At 42.8% G+C, this 24,938-nt stretch overlaps 1 protein-coding gene across 2 annotated transcripts in view; it reads right to left on the reverse strand.

The window, feature by feature from the left end:
* Positions 1–24,938, reverse strand: part of LOC140640406 (histone-arginine methyltransferase CARM1-like) — a 250,059-nt gene that overhangs the window by 14,190 nt on the left and 210,931 nt on the right. For both annotated transcript variants that reach the window (XM_072839730.1, XM_072839740.1), the window contains exons 6-11: positions 23,579–23,756; positions 18,822–18,912; positions 6,384–6,465; positions 5,099–5,184; positions 2,494–2,583; positions 454–591 (exon numbers count right to left, since the gene is read on the reverse strand). In XM_072839730.1, coding sequence (XP_072695831.1) covers positions 454–591; positions 2,494–2,583; positions 5,099–5,184; positions 6,384–6,465; positions 18,822–18,912; positions 23,579–23,756 — 665 coding nt within the window. The remainder of the gene's footprint in view (positions 1–453; positions 592–2,493; positions 2,584–5,098; positions 5,185–6,383; positions 6,466–18,821; positions 18,913–23,578; positions 23,757–24,938) is intronic.

The raw sequence follows: 24,938 nt of genomic DNA on the forward strand, positions 1-24,938 counted from the left end.
AAATCCATTACCAGAGGGAAGCAGCCAGTCCTGCCTGACACACCGCGCACCGCCCCTGCAGTGCGTTTCCCCCTGGGGTACAGATCGATGTTACTGTACTAAATTTGGGGGTGTGTGGCTGGCTGCAAGCAAAGCCAGGAAGCTGACATCAGATTTAAAGCACTTGATAATTTGAGCCTTTGGCAAGCGTGCCCGTGAGCGGATGGATGCCCTTCCCTTGGTGGCAGCGGTCAGGTGGGGACTGCCGCACCTGAGTTAATCCCAAGTTCCCTGTCCCTGCCGCCCTGAGTGCCAGCTGGCTGGGTAGCTGAGTGCACCTGGCAAGGTCAGCCAGGCTTTTGTAAATCATGCTGTCCATTTCGAGGCCCTAGAAATGCTCCCGCCTCCTGCACCCCCTTCCCTGTCACAGGGCAGAAAGCAGAGATGGTAACTCGCCTGTACTTTCCTGCTTACCGTCTGTTGGCTACAAAGAGCACTCTCCCTGAGAGGGTCTCTCCTTCTTTGGCAAAGAGAGGAGTGTGAAGAAGACACCGCACCTGATACCAATGAGTCAGAGGCTCCGTTGGGGCTGTTGACAGCCAAACGGTTACCCTGTGGGGCAAGAAGAGAGTTAAAAGCCAATTATGTTCCAGGCCTGTATTTAATGGATTGGACTGGGGACTTGGGATGAGGGCTGGTTTCTAGGGTTTTTGACTCACGGAATCCTTTAAAGATAAGGATAGCTCAATTTAACTACCATGTGCTGGGTACTGTACCAAGAGCCTTATGCAGATTATCCCACTGAGTCTCTACTACACCTCAATGAGGTTGGCCCAGAGAGGTTAAAGGACTCGCCCAAGGTCACACAGAGGACAGCTGGAGAGCCAGGCTTCAAATCCATAGACTTGGCCACTCTATCAATCTTGTGCTTCTGAATCAAAGTTTGTTAGAAGCCCAACCAGTAACAGAGTTAAATTGGGAGATGATTTGTTTGAAAAGCATCTGTCAAGGTGAGAAGTCTGGAGGCTGGCATCCTAACTGTCCTCTGCCAGCCTGGTTCAGGCAAACAGAAGGGGCTTCTGGAAGCCAGAGAAGCTCCTGGAGCAGATGGTCTCTACGGTCCTCCCAGCTCAGACATGCACATGACTGTGTGAATGTTTCAGTGGACATTCTTCCTTTCTCACGAAGAGGGGAGAACATCTGGCTGTGCCTCTAACACCAAGGTCACCTGTCCTGGGCTCAGGCCGTGCTGCTGGCTTGGATGGAGTACAGGTACTCCCACAGGGTCGATTTTGACTTGAAGATTTTGACAGGGTCGATTTTGACTTGAAGATTTTCACAAAAGAGAACTGCTAAGTGAGTGATATAAACCACTTCTGGATCAAAATGTACTCAGGCATATTATGGAGTAGGATGCAAATTTTTGAAAGCTTTTTAGGATAAAGCATTTAACTTCAAAGAAATTCTCCCTTTGGAGCAGGCCACACGTCAAGCTTATCTCGCTTGCTCCTGCATGAACAAATTCACTGGGGGAAAGTCTGAGAAACAAATGCATGGATCCCTTGAACAAATATGCTTGTGTGGTGTAGGAATGAGTTGCATATCCTCTTCTTTCTGTCTGATTGTCAGCCCAGATGAGGCTGCCAGAGGATCCCCTCCTCCCGGAGCCCCCCAAGCACCCCAAGCTTTATCACAGCCCCATGGGCACTTCTCTCTCTGCAGATACAATGATGGGCCTGGATGTTTTTATGAGGAGTAAAGGAGAGCGTACTGCAAAAGTTTTCCTTTCTCCTGATCATGTGACCCAGAGCAAGGTCTTTCCTAGTCAGAGAGTACGAGAAAGCCTGGCAGGAGGGCAGGGGAGTCAGGGGCAGAGCAGAGACTTGGGCGTCCTGGTAATGGCGCAGCCCTGCCAAGGAATGCCAGACATCGACAGTCAAGTTGTAGGTGGTCTTTCTCCTCTTTTCCCTGAAATTTTCTAATCTTTTTGGGAGGGGAAACAGGTACATGATGGAGATGTCACCTGATGTCGCAGTTGGCATTAGTACTACACACCTGCCTGGTACTTAAGGAGACGATCTGGTCTGAGAAGCTGAAATTGTGAACCAGAGAGGGGCAAAGTGTGATTCCAGGCACACTCAGACACAGGACGTTTTATAGCCGGGATGCCACGAGGGCAGCCAAGGCAGGGGCTTGGGGGTCCTTCCCACCACCTGTTCTGGAAGTGACCAAGAGGACCAATGAAGCCCAGATCCTTTCTCATGTCTTCAAATCCCAATCTAACTGGCCTAAGAGGTTTTTTACAGGGTTTTAGCCAGGGCTGTCTCATTTCGACTTTGCCCTAAAATCTAAAAGTTCTGTTTGCATCAGTGCTTTAGTTTTGGGAAACCTAGAGAAATGAATATTACGGTTGTTGAAGTTAACTTTAAAACATCTTAAAGTCACGATTACATGTAGTAGAGGATGCCATGGGCCACAGCAGGGCTGGTGGGGGGGGGGGCAGGTGATACATACAGAGATCCGACAAAGGCCACGTCGAACCAGAACGCCAGGCCGTGGACTAGGCCAGACTGCATCATCTGAAACACAAAAGGGATTTCTACTCTGCAAGGAAAAGAAGAGAGAGAGAGAGCAGAAACACTGGGAATTATTTCGTTGCTGTTGGCAGGCTGTATGAGACACATTCGCGAGATGAGCCACAACATGCACGAAATATTCCCCGTGTCTCTTAAGCACCCGGGCCTCGGCAGCGAGGTTCGCTCCGCGTGTGGGTAGTGCCTGGGTGAGGCTGCGCATCTGAGAATGCGGCTTCTTGACAAAACGTGGCAAGAGTCCCATCACTGTGCTGCAGTGACCCGGAACTCCCCAGGGCGAGGGCCGCGTCCGGAGCCGGGCTGTGAGTGCCGGAGAGGAGGAAGGGCCCAGGTGACAAGTGTCCTTCAGGGAGTCAGTGCAGGAACCGGGGCAGCTCCCCCACGCAGCTGCTCAGAAGGGAAACGCTGCTCTGGCCTCTAAAAAATGAAGTGGATCACAAGAGGGAAGCATCCAGCCAGGAAGGTCACTGCCTTACTTCATTAATTTTTCAGGGAGGCCATTTAACTGCCCACCCCCAGGCTGCAGCAAGCGTCACGCAGAAGCGGCCATGGTTTAAACCAGATGTGGGATGAGTGGGGGCAGAAACAAGAGGGTTGGAAAGACACAACTGCATGCCCCATCATTTGTTGCTGGGTTGATGGGTGGACAAAACCTCTCCCACTTCCCTTGCAAGGTTCTTGAGCATGTCAGGACGGGGAACAAGGTATGTTAAAGTGCTTTGCCAACTTTAAAGGGTTTCACAATTAAAAGATGCTATTATTTGTCCCCTGCTGAGGGGAGACTTATTTTAGTGAGTGCTCTGAAGATTTTCAAAGGCGGTCATAACTTATTTGCATTTATGGTGCGCCCAAAGCCCTCAATTCTTTCACCCTGCTCCAGTCAGACCATTTCTAGACTTTTCCATTATACTGATCACATTGAATTGTTTGGCCTCACACTGCCATTATTTCCTTGTGCGTGTGTGTGTGTGTGTGTATGTGTGTGTGTGTTCCCCTAAACAGACTATGAGTTCTTCAAGGGTAGACTTTTAGACTTTTACAACTTACTTTTTGAGCCTGTGTAAGCTCCAGCATTATACCTGGCACACAGTGAGATCTTAATAAGCATTTGCCAAATTGACACACAAATAAATGAATGACAGGTGACATCTCTGGAAAGCAGACACAGATGTAGTTTTCAGAAAACATCCCGGGACTCAGGAGATGGCCTGGAGCAGCAAATAAAGCCAATGAAAGTCAACTTTGTCTGGGCCTGTGGCAGTTATTAGAATTGCGACCAAATGCCAGTTCTCCTGAGCTGAGCGCACAGTAGGATTACATTTATCCACTCACCCGGGCTCGGGCACCATCGCGTGATTACCTTGACCAATTCAATGTGAACAGAAACAAGCTGTGTCATTTCCCGGCAGAAGCTTTTGTTACTGGTACATCCTTTTCCATGCATGCTCCTTTGCTCCTCAGTGAGGAGGAATGTTCTAGACAGGGGTTGGTGCTCTAGGGTGGGTGACACTGCAGAGCCAAAGCTGTACCCTGTGCATTACAGGGTCGGGGAGAAAGACTTTCATGTTATAAAAGCCCCTAAGTTTCTCCTTGTGCCTGCAGCAGGTTCTAGCCTGTGCTAAGACAGCACTACCCTTCGTCCCTAGCAATCTCAAGACAGATGATGGTCTAAGCTGGCCAGCTGCACCTGCTACGGCCTGGCCCTCATTTCCTCAGTAGTCCAGGCAAAATAACAACCTGGCTGGGTCTTATATTTTGTATCCAGAAAGAAATATATGTGCAGTGATTGTCTCGGGGAGGAAAAGGCAAAATACTAGTAAGGTCATCTGAAGTCAGGGGGCTTCATATCAGCATCTGGGGAATGAGTCCTCACTTCAGGGTCTCTTCTAGTGGAGGGAAGGAGGACAAAAGCTAACAATTGTGGAGGGCACTCTTAGAACATGAGCTGGTGCCTGTGAAGCACTTAGCATAGCACCTCATATATGGTAATAAGCCCTCAATGAGTTGTAGCTCTCCTTCTTGATGCTGCTGTGGCCACTGGCTTGAGTGAGGAATTAAACAGCCCGGACTCTGGAGCCTTCCGAATGATTCAAGTCCCAGGTCAAATATATTCAGGACTTGTGTGACCTTGTGCAACTTACTGTTCCACATTGCCTCATGTCTATCATGAGACGGAGGTGATGACAGTACCGTCTGCAGAGTAACAGTGGTGAGGACACAATGAGCCGTTTTATGTAAAGGGCTCAGAACACCGACTGGCTGTGTAAGTACAAGCTATTACTACTTAATTTTACACATTCAACTTTTAAAGCAATCCTACGAAAGAAGCATCATTATCCTTGTTTTGAAAAAAACTGCAAAAAACAAACAGAAAAATGCCACTAGTATTGCTGTACCATTCCTGTGTGTGCCTCCCACCTGAGATCTCTCCCCTGCATGAGTGGCAAAGCCCTGCACTGAAGTTTTGGGTATGAGAGAGATGGAGGGGATTTTAAAAACCAAGAGCAATGCTGGTGTTTACAGACCTGTGGAGATCTGCCTCTTCCGCATCCATAAAGTTGACTGTGTATTTGACTGTCCGAGCCATCAAAATCCTAATGTCGAATGTGTCCTTGGAAAGGGGGAAAAGCAGAGATGTTATACTTCCATCAGGATAAACTGAACCCAAGCAAGACTGCAGAATGCCTTCTCTCCTGAGGTTTTAAGTCAACAAGAGTTAGGATTTAGGAGGCAGGAACTTAATGAGAATAATATTAATAATGATGACTAGCATTTATTTTGTGCTTACTATACACTGAGTGCTTTATGCTTTCCTAAGTGCTTCATTAGGTTGTATCACTCAATCCTCACAATATTTCTGGAGCAGGTGTGTTTTGGTGTGTTTCCAACCATCCAGATTTTACCTCTTCTCCATATTCCAGGAAGTTCCATAAAAACTTAGCCCACCCTCAGCTCCAGGTATGGCTGGTGACCCCAGTTTGGCTGATCAGCACATGGCTTTTTCCCTGAAGATGGTTTTATAGGCAGGAACATGACCTGAAGGAGGCCAGTCGGGCTCTAACTAAATTAATTCTAGGGCTTCAGCCTAAGCTATTGGAAAAAAGCTGGCCCTCTCGTGGGACTTAGGAGTTGTAAGAATCTGAGGCTGGAGCTCCTAAGGCCATCTTGCTACCATGAGGGGAGACCCTGTCTAGGAACAGAGTTAAATGAGCAGCAATAGAGATAAATTATAAGGATAGAAAAATCAGCTTCAGGTGACACTGTCTGAACTCTGGCAGTAAGTCCCTAGCTCTGGGCTCTGCAGGGTTTGAGGGCCAGTAATTAAGCCAGTTTTGGGTAATGCAAACTTATTGTTGTCCAAGGTCACATGGTTAGACGGGGCCATGACTGAAACTCCAATCTGTTTGACAGCAATGCTCCTATTCCAAGCTATTTATTTTTACAAAGCTTCCTCTTCTATTATGCCTTGGGCCACCAGAACCAATGGGAAGATATGAATTATTGAACAAGTGTGAGGGCTGAGTGTGTACAGGGGGTGAGTCAGGGCAGTGGGAGAACTGGAAGTTACATATTGAGAGGCAGTCTGAAAATCTGCTTGCTTTTGACAGTATCATTCTCTGAGAGTTTTCTTAATTGATTGGAAGATGAGAGCGGCAAAACTCAAGACCATAGTGCTCCAAGGAGCTCTTTCTTCTCTTCTGTGACAGCTTCACAGAGCCTGGCAGCTCGGGGCCTCCCAGGTGCATGAGTGAGCGGGCAATGGAATCAATAGACAAACACGTGTGGGAAAGCCTGTAATGACACACTTACTACTATTGGCTGTCTGAAATACTCGTCCACTGCGGCCCCCCGGAGGCTGGACAGGTTGACCCCGTAGAAGCACTGCTGGTACCTGAAAGAGGTTGCCCAGAGAGTCACCATGAACCGTGGTCCCCACTAGAGTCCCCGAGACCCTTACAGCTGTGACACGCTGTGCGGCTGCCTGGGAGGTCCTCGAAGGCAATCTGGAGGGAGTGTGCAAGCAAGGGAAGGGAAGCGGGTCTAGGGGGAGTGGCGGAGGAGGAAACGCTCCCTAGGGAATCTGCAGACCTGCACTTGACCTGCAGTGGGGAGAGATTGGGGGGGTGCAGGTGAAGGACAATCCTTGTGGAGAGATGACTGAGGATATCTGTGGGTACGAAGACCTTAGGAGCCCCAGCCTCCACCTCAAGCCCCCAGGTGGCTGCTTGTTCTGTGACACGCTGTCCAAATTCTGAAATACAATTCCTTGACCCTCTAGTCATCAGGCCCAGAGCATGACTTTAGATCTCCACCATCCCTCAACGTTCCTGCTGTTTCAGGAAACAGATGTCTCCTTTTGGTTCTTCTGTGGCCATGGGCCCTGGACTTCCCGATGGCACCTGCTGTGATGGCTGAGGGCGGCGGTCCTATGTGAGTGAAGGCTGTTGTCTGCTGGTGAACCAGAGCCTGCTCATCACAGTGCCCTGGACACATTTCTTCTCAAACCTGTGGTCGTGACGATCGGACCATAGCAATTGACCAGCGCTACAACCCTTGCTTCCTTCCTTCAGTGAGTCAGGTGCAAAGCATCTGCTGGCACACCACTGGCTGCGTCTTACCTTGAATCAGCCTGTGCCTGGAACACAGCAGGTGCTCTGTGTCAGCTTGGCTAGTGCTCTCGACTCCTTAGAGAAAAGATCTAGGGGGTGGATTGAGAGTAGCTTTATTCAGGCTCTGCCACTGACTGCTTCTGTGCCCCGCAGAAGGCACCGGACACCGTACTTCAGTTTCCTTTTCTCTAAAATGGGAATAATTATAAGTTCACTCTGTAGGGTTATAGTGAGCATTAAAGGAGTTAATAAAAGGAGCAATGAGTGGTGCTTAGCATTTTGTTACCACCACCTGAGTTGGCTGCCATCCTCTCAAGGTTGTCTTCTCAGATCAGCACTGAGGACTAAGGCAGTGGTTCCCAGTCTGACTGTGCCGTGGGGCGACTTGGGGGAGCTTTAAAAAACTCGAGTTCCCAAGCTCGATTCCAGAAAGCAGTGTCAGAGGCCTTTTCACTAGACGTTGAAAGTTTTTATGTTTTTATCCTGAGACTGAAAAGCAGCTTCCCTGATAAACGTGTGAGTGTGTGTGTGAGCGAGCATGCAAGCATGCGTGTGTGTGTGTGTGTGTGTTGTACAGCCTGCGAATTAGATTCAGATTGACTTCATCATTTCGCATCCTCTCCCAACCCCGTGCCTGCCAACCCACAGGGAAGAGAGGAAAACAACCACCACCACAAAGAGTAAACATACAAAATTTAAATTTGTGCTGCAGCTTCATTTCTAAATCAGAAATCAAAGCCTCCAATGCCCTCAGAAGAGGCAGGGAGGCCTGATCATGTTAAGTCAACAGCCAGTTCTTAATTTGCAAGTGAAAAGCAAGCCCCACTGAGCTACTTACAGATCCTGCAGGGCACAGACAATTTCTAACCTCTGAGCCTCTGCTTGTTTTCTCTTCTGCCTAGAAATCCCCTCCTTTACCCTGTTAATTCCACCCCAATCTTTGAGACTAAGCTCAAATGTTCCCATTCAAAAATTTAAAAACCTGTGTTATAGTAAAATATTTAAGTTTAACCCACTTAAAAGTGAAAGAATTTTCTAGGGGCATCTGGGGGTCTCAGCCTGTTAAGCATCTGCCTTTGGCTCAGGTCATGATCTCATGGTCCTGGGATGGAGCCCCATGTCAGGCTCCCTGCTCAGCGGGGAGTCCTCTTCTCCCTCTGCCTCTCTTCCTCTGCCTCTGCCTCTCCTCCCTGTGCGTGCTCTCTCTCTTTCAAAATAAATAACATCTTTTTATAAAAAGTGAAAGTGTTTTCTTATTCATCAGTGTATATTTAGCACAAGGGCTGGTACACCGTGAGGATTACAAATTACCTACCTATCCAGCTAGCAATCATCGATCTCTCTTTAATGAATGAATTGAGGACTTGGTGTCCTTCACAGACCTATGGGTGGGTACAGGTGCCAACGAAGATAATGGAGAAATGGAAAATCATGACCTCAAGTTTCTTTAGTTTCATTACTTGTTTGGTTTTTATTTAAAAAAGATTTCATTTATTTATTCATGAGAGACACAGAGAGGGGGGTAGAGACATAGAGGGAGGAGCAGGCTCTCTGTGGGGAGCCTGATGTGGGATTAGATACCAGAACCCTGGGATCACACCCTGAGCTCAACCATTGAGCCACCCAGGCATCTCTCATTACTTGTTTATTTTTTTTAAGATTTTATTTATTTGAGAGAGAGAGAGAGAGAGAGAGAACATGCATGCAAGAGGAAGAGGGGCAGAGGGAGAAGAACAAGCAGATACCCCACTGAGCAGGGAGTCTGACACAGGGTTGGATCCCAGGATCCTAAATCATGACCTGAGCAGAAGGCAGACAGTTAACCGACTGAGCCACGCAGGTGCCCCTCATTACTTGTTTCTCAGTCTTCTCTTTCCACCAAGGGCCACAACCAACCTGGCCCACAGGGGAAGCATATCATTTTATGAATACACATACTGAAAACAAGGCTCCTATATGCCTAGGAAATACTTGGAAGCAGGACACTGCAAATTTAAACAATCCTTTCAGTCTTTAGGAGAGTCAAGGTGTTTTTGGAGAAGTAAGTCATTGTCACAATAGCTTTTATCAAAGGGAAGGGAGAGGGGGAAGGAAAGAGAGGGAGAGAGGGGATAAAGGTTGAGAGGGACAGAGTCAGAGACACAGAATTTCCCAAAAAGCCCAGAAGGACTCAATCCTGTCTATCCTTCAGAATTCTCTGGGAAGCTTTTGAAAAGATGATGTCTGGACTTCCATCTAGCTGTGGTTTATTTGATCCAGGGGTGTAACCCTACTGTTTGTTCTCTAGAGTTGAACACTACTGAATTACCTGCTCTTCTATCCTCACCAACTGGCAAAACAGAATCCCCAAGGGCAATGACAGCCTTCCACCTGGCAGTGACCGAGGCTGCAAACTGCTCTCTGGTCCTTGGATACAACCTCAGAGAGGCCAAGTCTGTGCCCTTGGCCTTGTGTGTTTGATGCCAATTTAAACCCAGCAGCTATGATCAGTGTGGTGCACACGGGCACCACGCCTAGGGCAGTCAGAGCTGCAGGCCAAGAGCCCATTGCTGAGATTTTAAGAACTTTCTGGCTGGACCATCTTTCAAATTCTTAGAAATCTCAAATATCCTTCTGAAATGCATCGCAAAATAATTAAAGCAGATGGGACTGGCATCTCTGTGGGTCTCCTTAGATAGATTGTTGGATGGTAAATCAGGAAATGAATCTGTTGATTTGGAAGCTGGGGATGATTTCTATTGTTTCATCATATGTGGGTTTTATTTTCCAGGTTAACTTGTGGCCTCTTTATGAGTCCCTAAGGTGGAGACTACATGTGTTTTTTTTCTCTTGACTTTGCATTTCCAACTGTCCTCCCCCTCCCCCTCCTCCATCTCCACCACAATGCATACAGCATCTGGAAAGTCCTGCAAGTATAACCCAGAAGGAAAATGACTGTACTATTAGCTATGCCTCAACACACCCAGAGTGCAGAGAAAGAGGCAACCCGTTTACTAGCATTTTCACTTCAAGTTCTTCACATGGAGCCCAGCTTGGAGAAGCATTCAGGGAAGCTTCCTCTCTGGCCTCCTTTGTCCTTGGCTCTTCACTAGTTCATCCTGGCCTTTTGTCCTTCCTCCTCATTCACACAGCTTTCTCAACCAGCCTCCTGGCTCCTTCTTGGAAGAATGGTGGTGCTCTGTTCTCTTAGAGATGTTAGCACTGGCCTTGGCATTCACAGAGGGGAGCTTCTGTCACACAAGCACTTTCTTAAAGCGAATGTGAACACACTCTCTCATGGCATGACTCACATACTTTAATAAAAATCTTTGCATCTTCATTCTATCCTAACCAAACCCCCACTCATCTCCATTAAGAAGCTTGAGGGGGGGGAAAAAGACAGAAAGAAAAGAAAGGGGAAAAAATGAAGGAAGGAAGGGAGGGAGGATGGGAAGAAGGAAAAACTCTATTCTGTTTGGCAATCAAGCAATTTTTTAGGGTCTTAATGTCCTATGCTTTACCAGAATTGACAACCAAGGGTATGCCAACCTGATGAGAGGTAAATAGGTCTTAAGAAGTAGAAAACAAATACAGAGATCAGGAATGTCAGTTAACACACATATGGTACTGAGGATGCAGCCTAAGAGGGTGGCTGGTTGGGGGTGCCTCATAGGACAAGGATGCAGGTCTAGGAACAAACTGTATCTTTTAAATTTCTTAAACATCCTTTATATAGACCAGCACTTGAGGCTTGATAGTTTTGACAGTTTTCTGCATCAGTAGAATGCAGATATACCCCTGTGTACAGTGGTATCTATACAGATGCTCTCAGCTCATTATGTCTCTGCTTTTTTTTGGGGGGGTGGTTAAATTCTAGCAGAATAATGTGGCTTCTATTTTATATGTGATATATTTATATACTTTTGGTATTCTTAAAAATATGGGGTCTTTTTACTATAAAAAAAAGGGGAAATGAGTGCACAGTCCTTAAAATAATACCAAGCTTCAGACTGTGCATCTTTCTTAAGAAGGGAAAACCCCTGGAGCATCTCTAGGCATGCCAGTGTAAATCTAGACATTACTGGTTTGCATAACAATCGGACCTTTGGAAGCCTGTATTAGAAGGAAGAGTCTGGCAAGGCAATGAGGTACACATCTCTTTTGTTCCAACTCAGCAAATAGATGTTGTTCTTCTGGTAACAGCACCAGATTTCCTTCTAGGAACCTCTTCCCCACTCTCAGTCCTTAGTGGCTTGGGTGGTCTTGTCTCTGCCCTTCACTCTAGAGATTTGCATGTGACTCAGTCCCAGTCAATCAGAATGTCTTATGAACCTGGTCTTGGCAATGAATCCAGGGTTTGGCATCTGACCCCATGAGAATCAAGTGTAAGAATTCTGCTCAAACAGCTGCAAAGGAGAAGTGGATATGGAGCTATGAATTCATAAGTCTGGATTTGCTCCATATGGGCTCAGGAGCAAAAATTATGGAAGAGTTCTGAGTCTGACATAGGTTACAAAAAAGGTTAATATAGAAATCAAGGCTTATTCGAACAAAAGCCAGTTTGTGAGCACTGGACAGATGTAGTTAAAAACAGTTTTTGTTGAGATATGGCATGAAGGATATGCTGCTCTATTTGTAATAGACACTCTCGAGGCTCGTACAGCTCCCTTTCCTATTCTTTAGCTGTAGTCCCGAATACTCTCAATGATTTTAAAAATAGATTCCCCTTTAGTGCAAAGTGGACAACTTCTAAAATGTTCCTATTCCCACCACAAATTTTAGTTTCTTCTAAGCCCATAACCTGCCTGCTGGAATGCAGTGAAAGGATGGAAAGAGGGATTCACCATTTTTAAAGATCAGACTCTCTCACAAAAGCACCTTTGCCCACAGGAAGAATGTGTATCAGACTCATCCTAGAGCACCCTGAAAGATGGAGGCAACTTCTCCATTACTGCAAACCTCCTTGTTGATTTCCTGAGCCTGGCGTGGACCTTGGCATTGCACTGAACTCCTCCTAATGGGGACACCTGTACTGTGTCTGTAATACTGAAATAGGGACCACATGGTTAAAGATAAAAAGTAAAGTCTGGATGTGTATAGGCCCAGGGATGGAATATTATGGAAGAGCTATGAGTTTGATATAGGTTACCAAAAAGATGAATATTAGAGATTGTGGCTTCTTCTATGTACAAAAGCCATATGGGTTCAAGAACTGTGGATATAAGCAGAGAAGCAGAGGAACTATCAAGAGTAAATATTAGTGGGTGGAAGGAGATTATAGTGCAAGTAACCATGAAAAACATAAATGAAACAAGCACAGGGCAAATGAAAATTCAAACGTGATTGCAACAGTCATGGTAGTATTCCTTCAAAAGTTCTTTGTGATACTCTGTGCCATATACTTGGCTTCCCATAAAAATTCGAAAATTCAGTTACATCAATGTTGCAGTTTAAAATGTTCATATTTGGTGCACGTGGTATTTCTGTGTACCAGTGATTTTCAGGGCCAAATATATTTTTGGGAAAGGCCAGCTAGTAAATAGAGTGTCAGACCAAGTCCCCCACACAGGTATCTGAAGGGTACCTCTCCACCCTGGGGTTATTTTCTGAGTCCCTGAATGCTGGGATACACTCAGCATCCAGTAGCACCCTCCCAACTGGCCTGTGAAGAAAGGGTTAGCATGGTAGCAAAGTATGAGTAGAGGACCCATCTCTGGAAATCCTTCACCCCCAGGTAGGGAATATTATTATCTTTAATTTAGGAAAAGGAAATTGTGTCTCAGAAAGATCAAATTAACTTGGCTGAAATTTTAGTTAGTAATTGATAGAACCAGGAATGAAACAGAGTTCAACATGTCTCAAGTGTCTGATTCATCCAGCTTTTAACTACTACCTATTTTGCCTATGCTTTTATGTTGTATAATTGTAATAAATGTAATAAGGCAAACTTATTGAATCTCAAACTTCTTGAGAATATATGGTTGCTCCTCTTAATTGATCCTATGTATATGTTTTTCTCGATACAAGAATCAATTTGAAATTGTATTTAAAGGACTTGGCTTAAAACTCCTGAACCAATTAGTTTCAATAAAGGCAGTAGTATCCATCACATAAATAAGTTTTATAGCTGGGAATGATAATTCTTCATGACTGAGCCTTATTCTCAAGAGGTACTTTTCAGAATCTTAATTAATCAGGGGCAAAGAAATATTAATCAAATAAGGAAATTATTAATTTTGTAGGTGACTGCTAATAACATCAGAGTGTGGTACTCTTGTCTACTGAGAGAGTCTCATAACTGGTTATTTAGAAAGGATAAAGTTCTGTGCTTACCACATACTTAAACTACAATGAATTTTAGGGTTAAATATAAAATTCTAAAAATTTTTTTAAAAGATTTTATTTATTTATTCATGAAAGACACACACACACAGAGGCAGATACATAGGCAAAAGGAGAGGCAGGCTCCATGCAGTGAGCCCAATGTGGGACTTGATCCTAGGACCTGGGAACACACCTGAAGCAAAAGGCAGATGCTCAACTACTGAGCCATCCAGGTGTGGTAAATTTAATGTTAAATTTAAAAAGTGAAAACATTAAATAAGTAGAGGCTAATACTAGCCTTAGCTTGGGGGAAGTTCTTTTCCAAATAAAGGAAAAGAAACTACTGAAGAAAATCCTGGTCAATCCAGCTACACAAAAATATTTTAACTTCTTTTGTGGTGAAAACTATCACAAGGGCAATACGAGGCAAACTGAAAATTCTGAAGAAAATACATCAGTCTTAATATCCTTAATATGTAAAGAATTCTTATGTTAATGCATTTATCTTCCAGTTAACAAAACTGTATTGAACAACTACTATTAGCTTGTTAGATGATACAGACTCAGTGAAAAACAAAACAGCTGCTATTATGGAAACTATTGTCTTATGAAGGAGATAGACAATAAATTAAATCAATAAGTAAAAACATAAAATACAGTGGATTATAGTAAATGAAGTGAGAAGCATGATATGGACTTCCAGGAGGGAGGAGATGATCATCTGTAACTGAGATCAGGTCTCCTGGGGAGATGGCATATGAGCTAGGAGCTGAAGAATGTGAGAGCAAGCCATGGGGCCATCTGCATTCCTGGCAGAGAAAGATTGGCCATGAGGTGGCAGCTAGCCTGGTATGTTCAAGGGGAACAGAAGAGACCAATCACTGAGGACAGAGAGGAGAGAAAGAAGTAGGAAGACATGACATCACAGGGATAGCAGGGTAGATCTAGATCCTGGAGGGTCTTACCAGCCATAGTGAGAAATTTGGCTTTTATGATCCAGAAAGTGGGAAGCCACTGGAGGTTGTGAGCAGAGGAAGACTGTGATCTGAATTATACATTATCAAGGTCATTTTAGTTGCTGTTTATCAAGGTCATTTTAGTTGCTGTTTATCAAGGTCATTTTAGTTGCTGTTTAAAAAGAGGAAATAAGTTGAAAGGCTTGAAAGACTGTAGTAGAAGCAGAGTTTTTTTTTTTTTTTTTTTTTTTTTTTGCTTGTTGTGTTTTTGTTTTGTAGGGGTGAGAAGGGTGTGGCAACAAAGGACAGCAACTTGCTTTTGAACATCTTACATTTAAGATGCCCTAGAGACATCCACGTAGAGTTGTCAACCCCCAGCTGGACATGTAAGTCTATGGTTCCAGGGAGAGTTCTAGGCTGGAGTTGTCACTATGGGAGTCGTTGGCATAAAGACAGTATTTACAGCCAGGAGACGCAACGAGATCAGGAGGTGAGCAGAGGCAGAAAGGGGAAGATGGGAAGAGCCAATCTGGAATCAATCCAACACGGAGAACTTGGGGCATGAGAAAGAGTCAGCAAAGGAGATGAAGTTGGGGCCAACCAGGAAGCAGGAAAACCAGGACAAGGCTCCAGAAGTAAAGCGAGGAGGCCCTGGTGCCAAATGTGAGAAAGTCAGTGAGGACTGGTAACTGCTTATATCTGATGATCTAATTTATTTGGTTCCTCAGCTACCTTCTTCATTATATACCTAAACTCATTTTTTTTTTATCCCTCTCCTTCCTTTCAGCCAACATTGCCACTTCTGTGCCTCTTCTAATGGCAACTGTGCACGCTCTTGCCACCTGTTCCCTGCACCAATGCAACCAAAGGCCCGCATCCATTCGCCTAACGCTGAAATGTCTTCATAGAGGGAGGGAAATTACAAGGAGAGAGAAGGTGGTGAATTTTGTTAACTATATATTTTTTAAAACATTTTTTTCATGTTTGTTGACTAAAAATAAAACCGTTCAAATGCACTAGCTATCAAAGACATACAGATTAAAAATAAACTGGCCACCATTTTTTTTTTTTTTTGCAAATCAAATTGGCATTTAAAAAAACATAGCCCGTATGGGCAAGACTCAGCAGACATTCTCATATACTACTGGTGGAAGTGTTAATTGGTAAAACTTTTCTACAGGGCAATTTGGCAATATATAAGAATAATTTTTTTAAAGATCCTTCTTCACACCTTTTGGTCCAGTAATTCTGCTTCTAGCAATTTATTGTAAGGAAATAATCAGAATGCAAACCAAGAGCTCTATAAAAGGATGTTCACTTTAGTATTCCTAAAGAATTTAGGATATAGAATTCTACAAAATTCTATATTCTGGTAGAGTATACAAACAATACCTTAGTGTTAATTCTTATGAAATTTATAGGATTATATTAGCAATGAAAATAATTTAATATTCCATATTGGAGCTTGAGTTGACAAATTATGATACAGTCACAAAATAAATACTCTGTAGCAAGAGAATATTGAGAAGATACAAGGACATGTCAACAAGATATTGAAATCAAAATAAAATAAAGATAAAAAGTAAGATTCTAAAAAATAAAAGAGCTACAAAATGATCTTTATATATCCTAATTTTGTAAAAAATTTAGAAAAATCAGAGAGATAACTAAGATCTTAATAGAAATTATTTGCATACTTACTTGAGATTACTAGAGTTTTTACTCATTCAAAAATATTTATGGAGGATCTACCATGTGACAGGTACTTGGGACGGAGGGTGCTTGGGATACACTGGTGAAATCCGAAAGAATCTGGGCTTTTGCAGTGCTTACATTCTATCAGGAAGGATGAAGACAATAAGTAATAATAAATAAAGGACTTATATGTCTTTTAGGAGGTGATAAGTGCTACAGCAAAAGTACAAAGCAGAAAAGGTGGGATGGGGAGTGGTATGGGATTCAGAAGAGCTGGCATTTTGGCAGACTTTACAGCGGGGAAGGGAATTAGCCATGTGAATATTGGGGGGAAAGTATCCCACATAGGAGGATAAACAAATGCAAAACCTCTAAGGTGGCTGGATGTGCCTGAAAATCGGCAAGGAAGCCTATGTGGCTGGAGCCGAATGAACATGATCCTAGGAAATGAGAAGGCTTTGGGAATGCTGGGAATAGACAGGTTAAGAAGCTATCTCAGTAATCGAGATGAGTGATGACAGTGTTGGGAACAAGGGGCAGCAGTGAATATTAGGAGAATTGGATTCTGGGTATAGTTCAAAAGAAGAACCAACAGAATCTCCTGATGGTTTAGACATGAGGACAAAGAAAGAGGGGCCTTCGAGGTTTGGGGCTTGAATGACTGGGAGGACAACGTTATCATCAACTGAGATGGAAAGATTATGAGTAGCACAGATTCAGGGAGAAGGAAGGGGAGATGAGGAGTCGAGTTTGGATGGTAAGTCTCTACATGGGGAATTGCCCAGGAGGCAGTTGGCCATAAAAAGATGGAGGTCCCAGGACATACCCTTGGGAATCATTAGCATACAGATAGCATCTGAAGCTACAGGAATGGGTGAACTCACCAAGGCAATACCTGTGGACAAAGAGGAGGTCCAAGACAATGTCCTGGGGCACTCCAACATCAGATGGAGGAGACAAGTAACAACGATGGAAGGACTGGTTAACAAAGTGACCAGCGGCAGGAAAGAAAGAAAAAGACTGTGGGGGCATTTCAAATGCTCTCAAATATGGGTAATGAGTTAAATAAGCTGGCAAAGGAGCACAGATCAGTGTATTGAGCAATGTGGAGGTCAGCACACTGGTAACCTGCTTACAAGCTGTCAGGGAGGAATGTCTTAAGAAAGAAACTGAAGGAAAGAGTTGGAAACTGGAAGGATAGACAATGCTTTTTGAGGAGTTTTGCTGCAAAGGGACGAAGAGAGATGGGTGGTGGTAACTGGGGAAGTGAGAGATTAAAAAAAAGGTTATTATTTTCTTTTCAGATGAAATACATAGCAGTATGTTTGTATGCTGATGGTGAGCCTGGCCTATAAACTGTGGTCATTAATATTCGTTCTGAAGGTCTTAAGATGGGGCAGTTGGAAACTCACTCAAGGACTGCAGGACAATGTGCTCCCCCACTGCCCCGTTGGGGGCAGTAGTCTGGTCTATCCCGTTACCTGAAATCTCTGCCTCTCCAACCCTTTCACTGATTGAGGAGGTTTAAAGCGAAAATATAAACATTTCAGGTCAGCATGACCTCATGGAACAATGATCATAATTAAGGTGTCCCCCGTCACACACCAAGAGGCATCCACCCCCATTGGGAAGTATGTGGCTCAGAGTTTCAAAATTACAGATTGAGCAGAAACCACAAGATGCAAATCTGTGCTAGGAAAGCCTATTTTAAAAGAAAAAAAAATCAGAGAGAAAGAAAAAACTTCAGTCCTTTGACCCTACTCTTCATAGAACATGTAACCTGGGAAACCAAAGTACCTCCTCGCTGTTGCTTCTTCACCAAGAGATAGGATTACAAAGAGAAAAAAAATAAAAAAAAAAAAACCAGAAATCAACTGTGGATATCTATGTGTTGGAAGGCTCTGCATACGTCAGCTGGAACTCAAAGCTTAAATTTTAGCATCCATCCTCACCCATCTGCCAGTACATGCCTGTCCTCCTACACATCTAGCATTCCCACTCGGGTGGTAGCTGTTCCATTTCTCCCTCCCCTGGGTCCAATATCATCATTCTCCTGCCCTCTTTCTCATTATAAAAACCAGTACTCAGAAAAGAATGCCAAAAAGAATGCTGGCTTAGAATTGGCAGGGGTTTTGTATTCGTTCTCATTTTATAAATGAAGAAACCGAGTCTCAAAAGGTGAAGTGAGCTGTCCAAAAGCCAAGAACCTATTAGGGTGCAAACTCCAAAAAAGTTTTTTAATCAACTCATTTACATTCCGATGTACCGATTTCCGTGTCCTCTGACCAAGGTCTATTCTAACACAGAAGCCAAAGCCCTGAGCCCAGGGAATGGATGGTGGAAAGTGGGGGTGGGGGGGCAGTGGTATGCGTGGGTGGTGCTGTTGTTTCAGCAGTAGGTGGTCTTCCAGATGCTTGATGGTTCTCGACAGGGAATGATTTCACACTCCCCTTCTCCTGCCCGGGACATTTGGCAGTGTCTGGAGACAGTTTGGGTTGTCACAACTAGGGGAAAGGCACTACTGGCAGCTAGTAGGTAGAAGCCAGGGGTGCTGCTAAACATCCTATAGTGCATGGCATCCCACCCCTACCCCCCACCAATTATATAACCCCAAATGGCAAACCCAACCCAAAACTCTGGCTTACTCTAAAGGAAATGGAATGGAAGAGAGAAGAGAACATTACCAAAAGTTGGCTCTGGAGTAGTGTTCCATGTAGAGCTGTTCATCAGAAAAGGGGGCCAAGTGGATGTCGCCGAATGTCGGGAACATCATTCCTAATGGGCAAAAGACAACAGACCCAGACGTTGACTTGCACCGCCTTCTGACTGCAGGGTACACTCACCTGCCACCTGACCAACTCCATTTTTCCTTCTATTTCAGTGTTACCCGAGAGGCTGAAACATAATTTTGCCTCAAAGTGAGGATAAAAAAAATTAGAAGGTTGGGGGAAATACAAAGACATAAATACTAATGCAAGTCACAAAGCCATGTTATGATAAAAGCTGGTGGAGTCTTAGGTGAGGCATTTAACCTGGCATATGGCCTTCTCCACTGTCGGCTTCTTCCTTTCTATCTGCCCTGTGCGAGGCATTCTGTGCACTTCCTTCATTTAAAAAAAAAATTGTTTTGATTGTAAAAACAGCTTTGAAAATAGTACCTCCCATCATTCTATCACATAATTATCTCCATTCTCGGACTTCATCCATGTATAATCATATTGACTATCTTTTAAAGTGCCATAAGAAGCTATGCTTCTCTAGGAGTTCACCATCCTCCTTGCTGGGACCCCCACTCTTGTGTTCTGTTCCTGACATTTACAGTCACCATGGGAAAGGGCAGATTCTTTGGCAGGCAGATGAACACCTAGACTGGCATGCCTGAAGCCCAGCCCTTCCAAGCAGGGAGATACAGTGATTCGCATTATTTTTTCTTGTCATTTTTAGGGAGACTCTTTTTCATAGTCACTTATGAACCTGCACATAAAAGAAAGATTGAATTACTACTGCTAACCATATTTCAGAATTAAGTATCATCTTACAAACTGGAGATGCTGTCACAAAAATAATTCCTAAAATTTCTTGATTATGTTTAACTCTTTGCCATGAACTTTTCTATGGGTTTCCCATGTATGACTTCATTTAATCCTCATCACAATATAAAGTAGGTTCTATTATTATACCATTACTTTATAAATGAGAAAACAAAGGAACAGGGAAATTTAAGTGACTCAGTCAGATAGTTAATAAGTAGAATGGGGAAATCCAGAGATGGAATCTCATCTGTGAGTCCGTGACCCCATACTGTAACTATGCTCCCTTCAATGCCTCTTAAAATAGAACAGATGGTTTTACCTAGGGAAATAAATAAAGCAATCTTTATTGTTGGAGAAAAAACATGATTGTTACATTATTCACGTGTGTCCACCTAAATCTCATGCACTGGTGTCAAAGCAATAATGACTGCCTAGTGGGTTTTCAATTTCAAGACAGAAAGCTATTAGACAACCTTAGAAAAGCAATATGTTGGGGCACGTGGGTGGCTCAGTGGTTGAGTGTGATCCCAGGTTTCCTGGGATCAAGTCCCACATCAGGCTCCCCACAAGAAGCCTGCTTCTCCCAATGCCTCTCTCTGTGTCTCTCATGAATAAATAAATAAAATTTTTTTAAAAAGAAAGAAAAGCAATATGTATCACCAACTGTGAAAACTTGGGAAGCTTCAGAGGTGCTTTGAACCTCAAACCTAACAGGAATTCCAAAGATATAAAATGGAGGGGAGGAAGTCATTAAAGGTAAAAATACAAGAAAAATTCTCAGAGTTGAAGAAGATGAGCCTTCTGATGAAACACTCTCATTTCATGCCCAACACACAAATTTTAAAAGCTTTTCACAGTAAGAAGGCTAGAAATAAAGCAAGATACTAAAAGCATCCAGAGGGGGAAATGATGTCACTCTAAAGGAATAAGAGTCAGGGGGTCATGAGGCCTCTCAACAGCAACACTGGAAACCAAAAACCATAGAGAGATGTCTTGAAAATACCGAGTTAAAATTGTGTCCAAGTTCAAATTTTCTACCCTGCAAGATGATAATACAAGGGATCCATAAAAAGTAACTTCTCAAGTGCCCTTTCTCCAAAAGCTGTCAGAGAATACTCTTTGCTAAAATGATGGTGAACACCAGCAAAGAAGAAGACAAAAGAATGATGATGGAAAGTCAAGCATGGCAGGCATGCAGCAGAGCTGGAGAACCACATTATGTGTGGGAGGGGAGGACAGAGCATCCACAGGAGGAAGGCTTCTATAGACAAAATATTGATGGGATCTATCAGACCTCTTGAAGCATGGAAACAATTAATGAGTATAGGAAAAACCAAGCTAATGAAAAATAACTAAGAAAAACACAAGATTTCATGAGAAAATACAAAATCCTATGCACTCACTAGACTACCTGACTCTGTATGGAACAATACAAACATTGTCATAATAACATAAACACTGATTACTGAGTTAACCAAATGATGATCTCAGTCCATATTTCTTCATATTAAATGATGTCCCCAAAGCTCTGTGAAGTAACAGATTTTTGCACGTTTGCAGCAACATCATCTGATGGCAAAACCTGACCTGAACTGACATGAGTTTATTTATAGTCATTATTTATACCACTCGGTATCCATATTCATATGGTTTGTTGCAGAAATGTAATGTGTTTCATTACAGAGTGTTGCTTCAGACTCCACTGGAGGCATTAAGTAATCCACGGTATATGACTGTATTACCTTTCCAAAGTCCTCTGGATTCAGGATTCCGAAACATATCTGGCCTCAAGGGTTTGGAAAAGGAATTGAGGACCTGCATAAATATATCGAGAAGACAGGGGCAGGGAGCAAGGATACATCAAGCAGGGAGGAAAACGCTATGTAGGAGAGCAAATTTCTCAACCAGAGGGTAACAAAAATAGCAGTATGATAATTTTGTATCAAAATATATAGGTAAGTGATGGAAGAAGTCCAGAATGGAGCGGAAAAGGAAAGCTTTTGGGGAGTAGTCTCAGGACAGGAAGAGGTGGAGCAGGGGTAAGGTTACCATTTTTTCATCAGAAGCCTTTTTTTATTATTTGATGTAAATTACATCTTATTTTGCTGAAAAAAATAATTAGGAAAAAAAAACAAAAATAAAAATAATTAGGGAAAAAAATCAAGCCTGCTTCCCTCAGGAAGACACGGATTAAAAAGGAGATAAAATCACAGGTATTCATTTCTCCTGTCTAGTTAAAGATACACAGCCCAGTAAAAATTTCGTATCTATTTCAAATATCTGGGGGGAAAAGGATGCCCAGATATTAAGTCTCAATATTCAGCTTAGCGGGGCTCAGTAGATGCATGTGAATTAACCATGTTCAGAAACTCACCAATAGCAAATATCTAGCCATTTGAAAAACAAATCCAGACAAAAATACAAAAATTCTTTCTGAGGGGCATTGAGTAGGAAATCTATGCAGCCTGTTCCTTTATGCTCATTTCCATAGTTCAATTTCATCATATAAACACAAGGCTTCCAAGACCATCCTGGCTGTTTGACTACAGGCATACTAATGAAGTTTGTGACACAGGTACACTTTGTCTGTTTGTTTATTTTTGCATGAGTTTTCTTTTTTTAAGTGCCTATTTCTGAATCCCTACATTTCGAAGCATGCAGGAAATTATAGATGAGCCTCAAGCTTTACTTACATGCACACACTGGTATGCGTATACCACATTAACGTGGTGAGCAATTGCTGCACTGGTGGTTGCTATTTTGTCTGCACTGGCTATCAAGGTAGGGAGCCACATCATGGGTAACGTGCTACAATTTTAATGGGAGATGCAACTTTTAAAATTGGCCAGTTACTTTCTACGCTTCATTTGGAAAAACATTTTGTGAAAATGTGTCCACTCTCTCCAGTAAAGAGCAGAAAGTTAGCATGTGCGCAGGAGTCTTCAGGGTGAGACAGACCTGGGTTCACATCCCTGCTCTGTCATTTACCAGAGGCGTGCCCCTACCAAGTTGCTTTCTCCCACTCTGCCTCCATTTTCTCTTTGTAAATTGGGGAAGGTAATGGTACCTCCCAGTAAACCAGGTCTCAATCTTGGTACTGTTGACATTGTGGGCTAGATAACTCTTTGATGGGGCAGGGGTCTGTCCTATACTCTGAAGGATGATTAGCAGCATACCTGGCTTCTCCCACTGGATTCCAATACTACCCTTCTCCCAGCTGTGACAAACTAAAATGTCCCCAGACACTGCCAAACATCCCCTGTCAAAGGAGTGTAAAATCACCAAGAACCTCAGCACTGATCTTTCAAATAAATTAAAAACCTCCACCATTCACACTTGCTAAGGTTTTCATAAATTAATTTATGCAGATTGCTTAGTGCTTGTAGACACCTGATAAGCACAAAAGAAATATTGGATTTTATATTATTATCTCAATTATATGTACCGATCTCAGGGAAAGAGAGACATAGTTGGGGAAGAATATGTCAGAAAGGACAGGGACTCAGAGAGTTTCTCACATTATAGAAAACCAACACTTAAAAGGGCTTCAGGGATTTATTTTAGAGATTATTTTAAAAATACAGATGAGAAAACCAAAGTCAAAAGGCCAAGTGGTTGGTGAAGTTCATTAGGGAAGAAAGTGATAGAATGGGACAGAAACACATAGCTCCGAACTGGTCCCCTGTACCATATTTAATACCATGCAGCCCTCCAGCACCTATAGCCTTATGGCTGGAGACTAGATCATCTGTTATGGAAGATTAAGATGAGAAAATTAAAAAAAAACTGGTATAATAGAAATGTCCTCTCCTCTTTTCCATCCAAAATTAAATATGAGGGAAAGAGGATGGCAAATTCTTATGGAAATGTCAGCTTCTATCCTCTGAACCAGGAACTGGCCAACTCACCATTTGCTTTCAGCCATTTTTTGGAATGAAGGTAACTCTCCAGCATCCTTTCATTAAACAGCATGTATCCCATCGGTTCTGAAATGATCACATCTACAGCTTCAGGAAGAGAGATGTCTTCAATTTTCCCTGGCAGAACAATGATCTTGTCAGAAAGGTGGTTATTTTTCACCAGCATCTGAAAAAAGATAAAACAGGGGACTAGTATTGTTATACAGACTCTTACAAAAAAATAAGCTTTACAGATTAAGGGTTGACATAGTGATAGGGATGAGAGGGAATTGACATATCTGTGTCTATAAAATGCTTTAGAAAATAAACTTATTTTTCTTATTGTAACACATATTTCGTGTTTATTATAGGTAATTTAGAAGACACACATATGCAAGGAATAAAAACATCTATAATTGTACCACATATAAATAATACCTACTAATACTTTGATGTATACTCCTCCAGACTCTACATAAACACTCACATGTGTGTGTGCACATGGGTGTGTGAATGTGTATTGTCTGGGCATGTGTGTATATATATGTGCATGTGCTTTTGGGGGAATTATTTTTAATTAATGGTTTCAGTTTATTTCCCATCATTCTACCTGGAATAAAGATGCCAAAAAGCACTGTACAATAATCTTGCACAAATTAATGATCCTGATCCTCATTAAATTATCCTGTGGTCTTTTGATTCCAGAAATAAATAATAGCATGTTCATTAACCTTTCTTTAGAAGCATATTTTATAGTTATGTACTCATTTTTCCTTGATGTCCTCTGCATTCTATTTAATAACTTTCAATTCCCTTAAAACTGGGACCTTGAAGAGATATGTGTTTATTATATTTCTAATATATTTCTTCTTAATGCCAAATATGACAAAGAAATTGCATTATTACATTTATGTCTTTCTACTGCCTGAAAAATGTATTTCCTAATAAACATCTTGAATGCACCAGCATAAAAATATACAGTATACTCATTTTCCAGTTGTGGCTTCCTGAGACTCTTAGATCTGTGCTCACTGTATTTATACACAGAGACCTTCCATTTTGTATTTTCATAACTTGACCCCTTTCTTTATCATAAATGCAGCATGCCATGCATTTGTCGTGAGTCAGTTGTATTTTTTCCATTTCTGATCACCTTTTCACAGAGCTAGGGTACCTTTCACCTTGAGTCCTTTCTTCTAGGCTGTTGTTCACCAACACATGCCCCATAAGCTTATTAAATGTCTTTTCTACTTATACTTTTTAAAAAAGAAATAAAATAATTTCTGATCTAAGGAAAAACAATTAAAAAAGTGTCTGAACATGTCCTGCACTGTCAACCTTTATCCACTGTTGTTAATGTTTAAGCCTA

Source organism: Canis lupus, chromosome 1 (assembly GCF_048164855.1).
Source record: "Canis lupus baileyi chromosome 1, mCanLup2.hap1, whole genome shotgun sequence".
Taxonomy (NCBI): domain Eukaryota; kingdom Metazoa; phylum Chordata; class Mammalia; order Carnivora; family Canidae; genus Canis; species Canis lupus.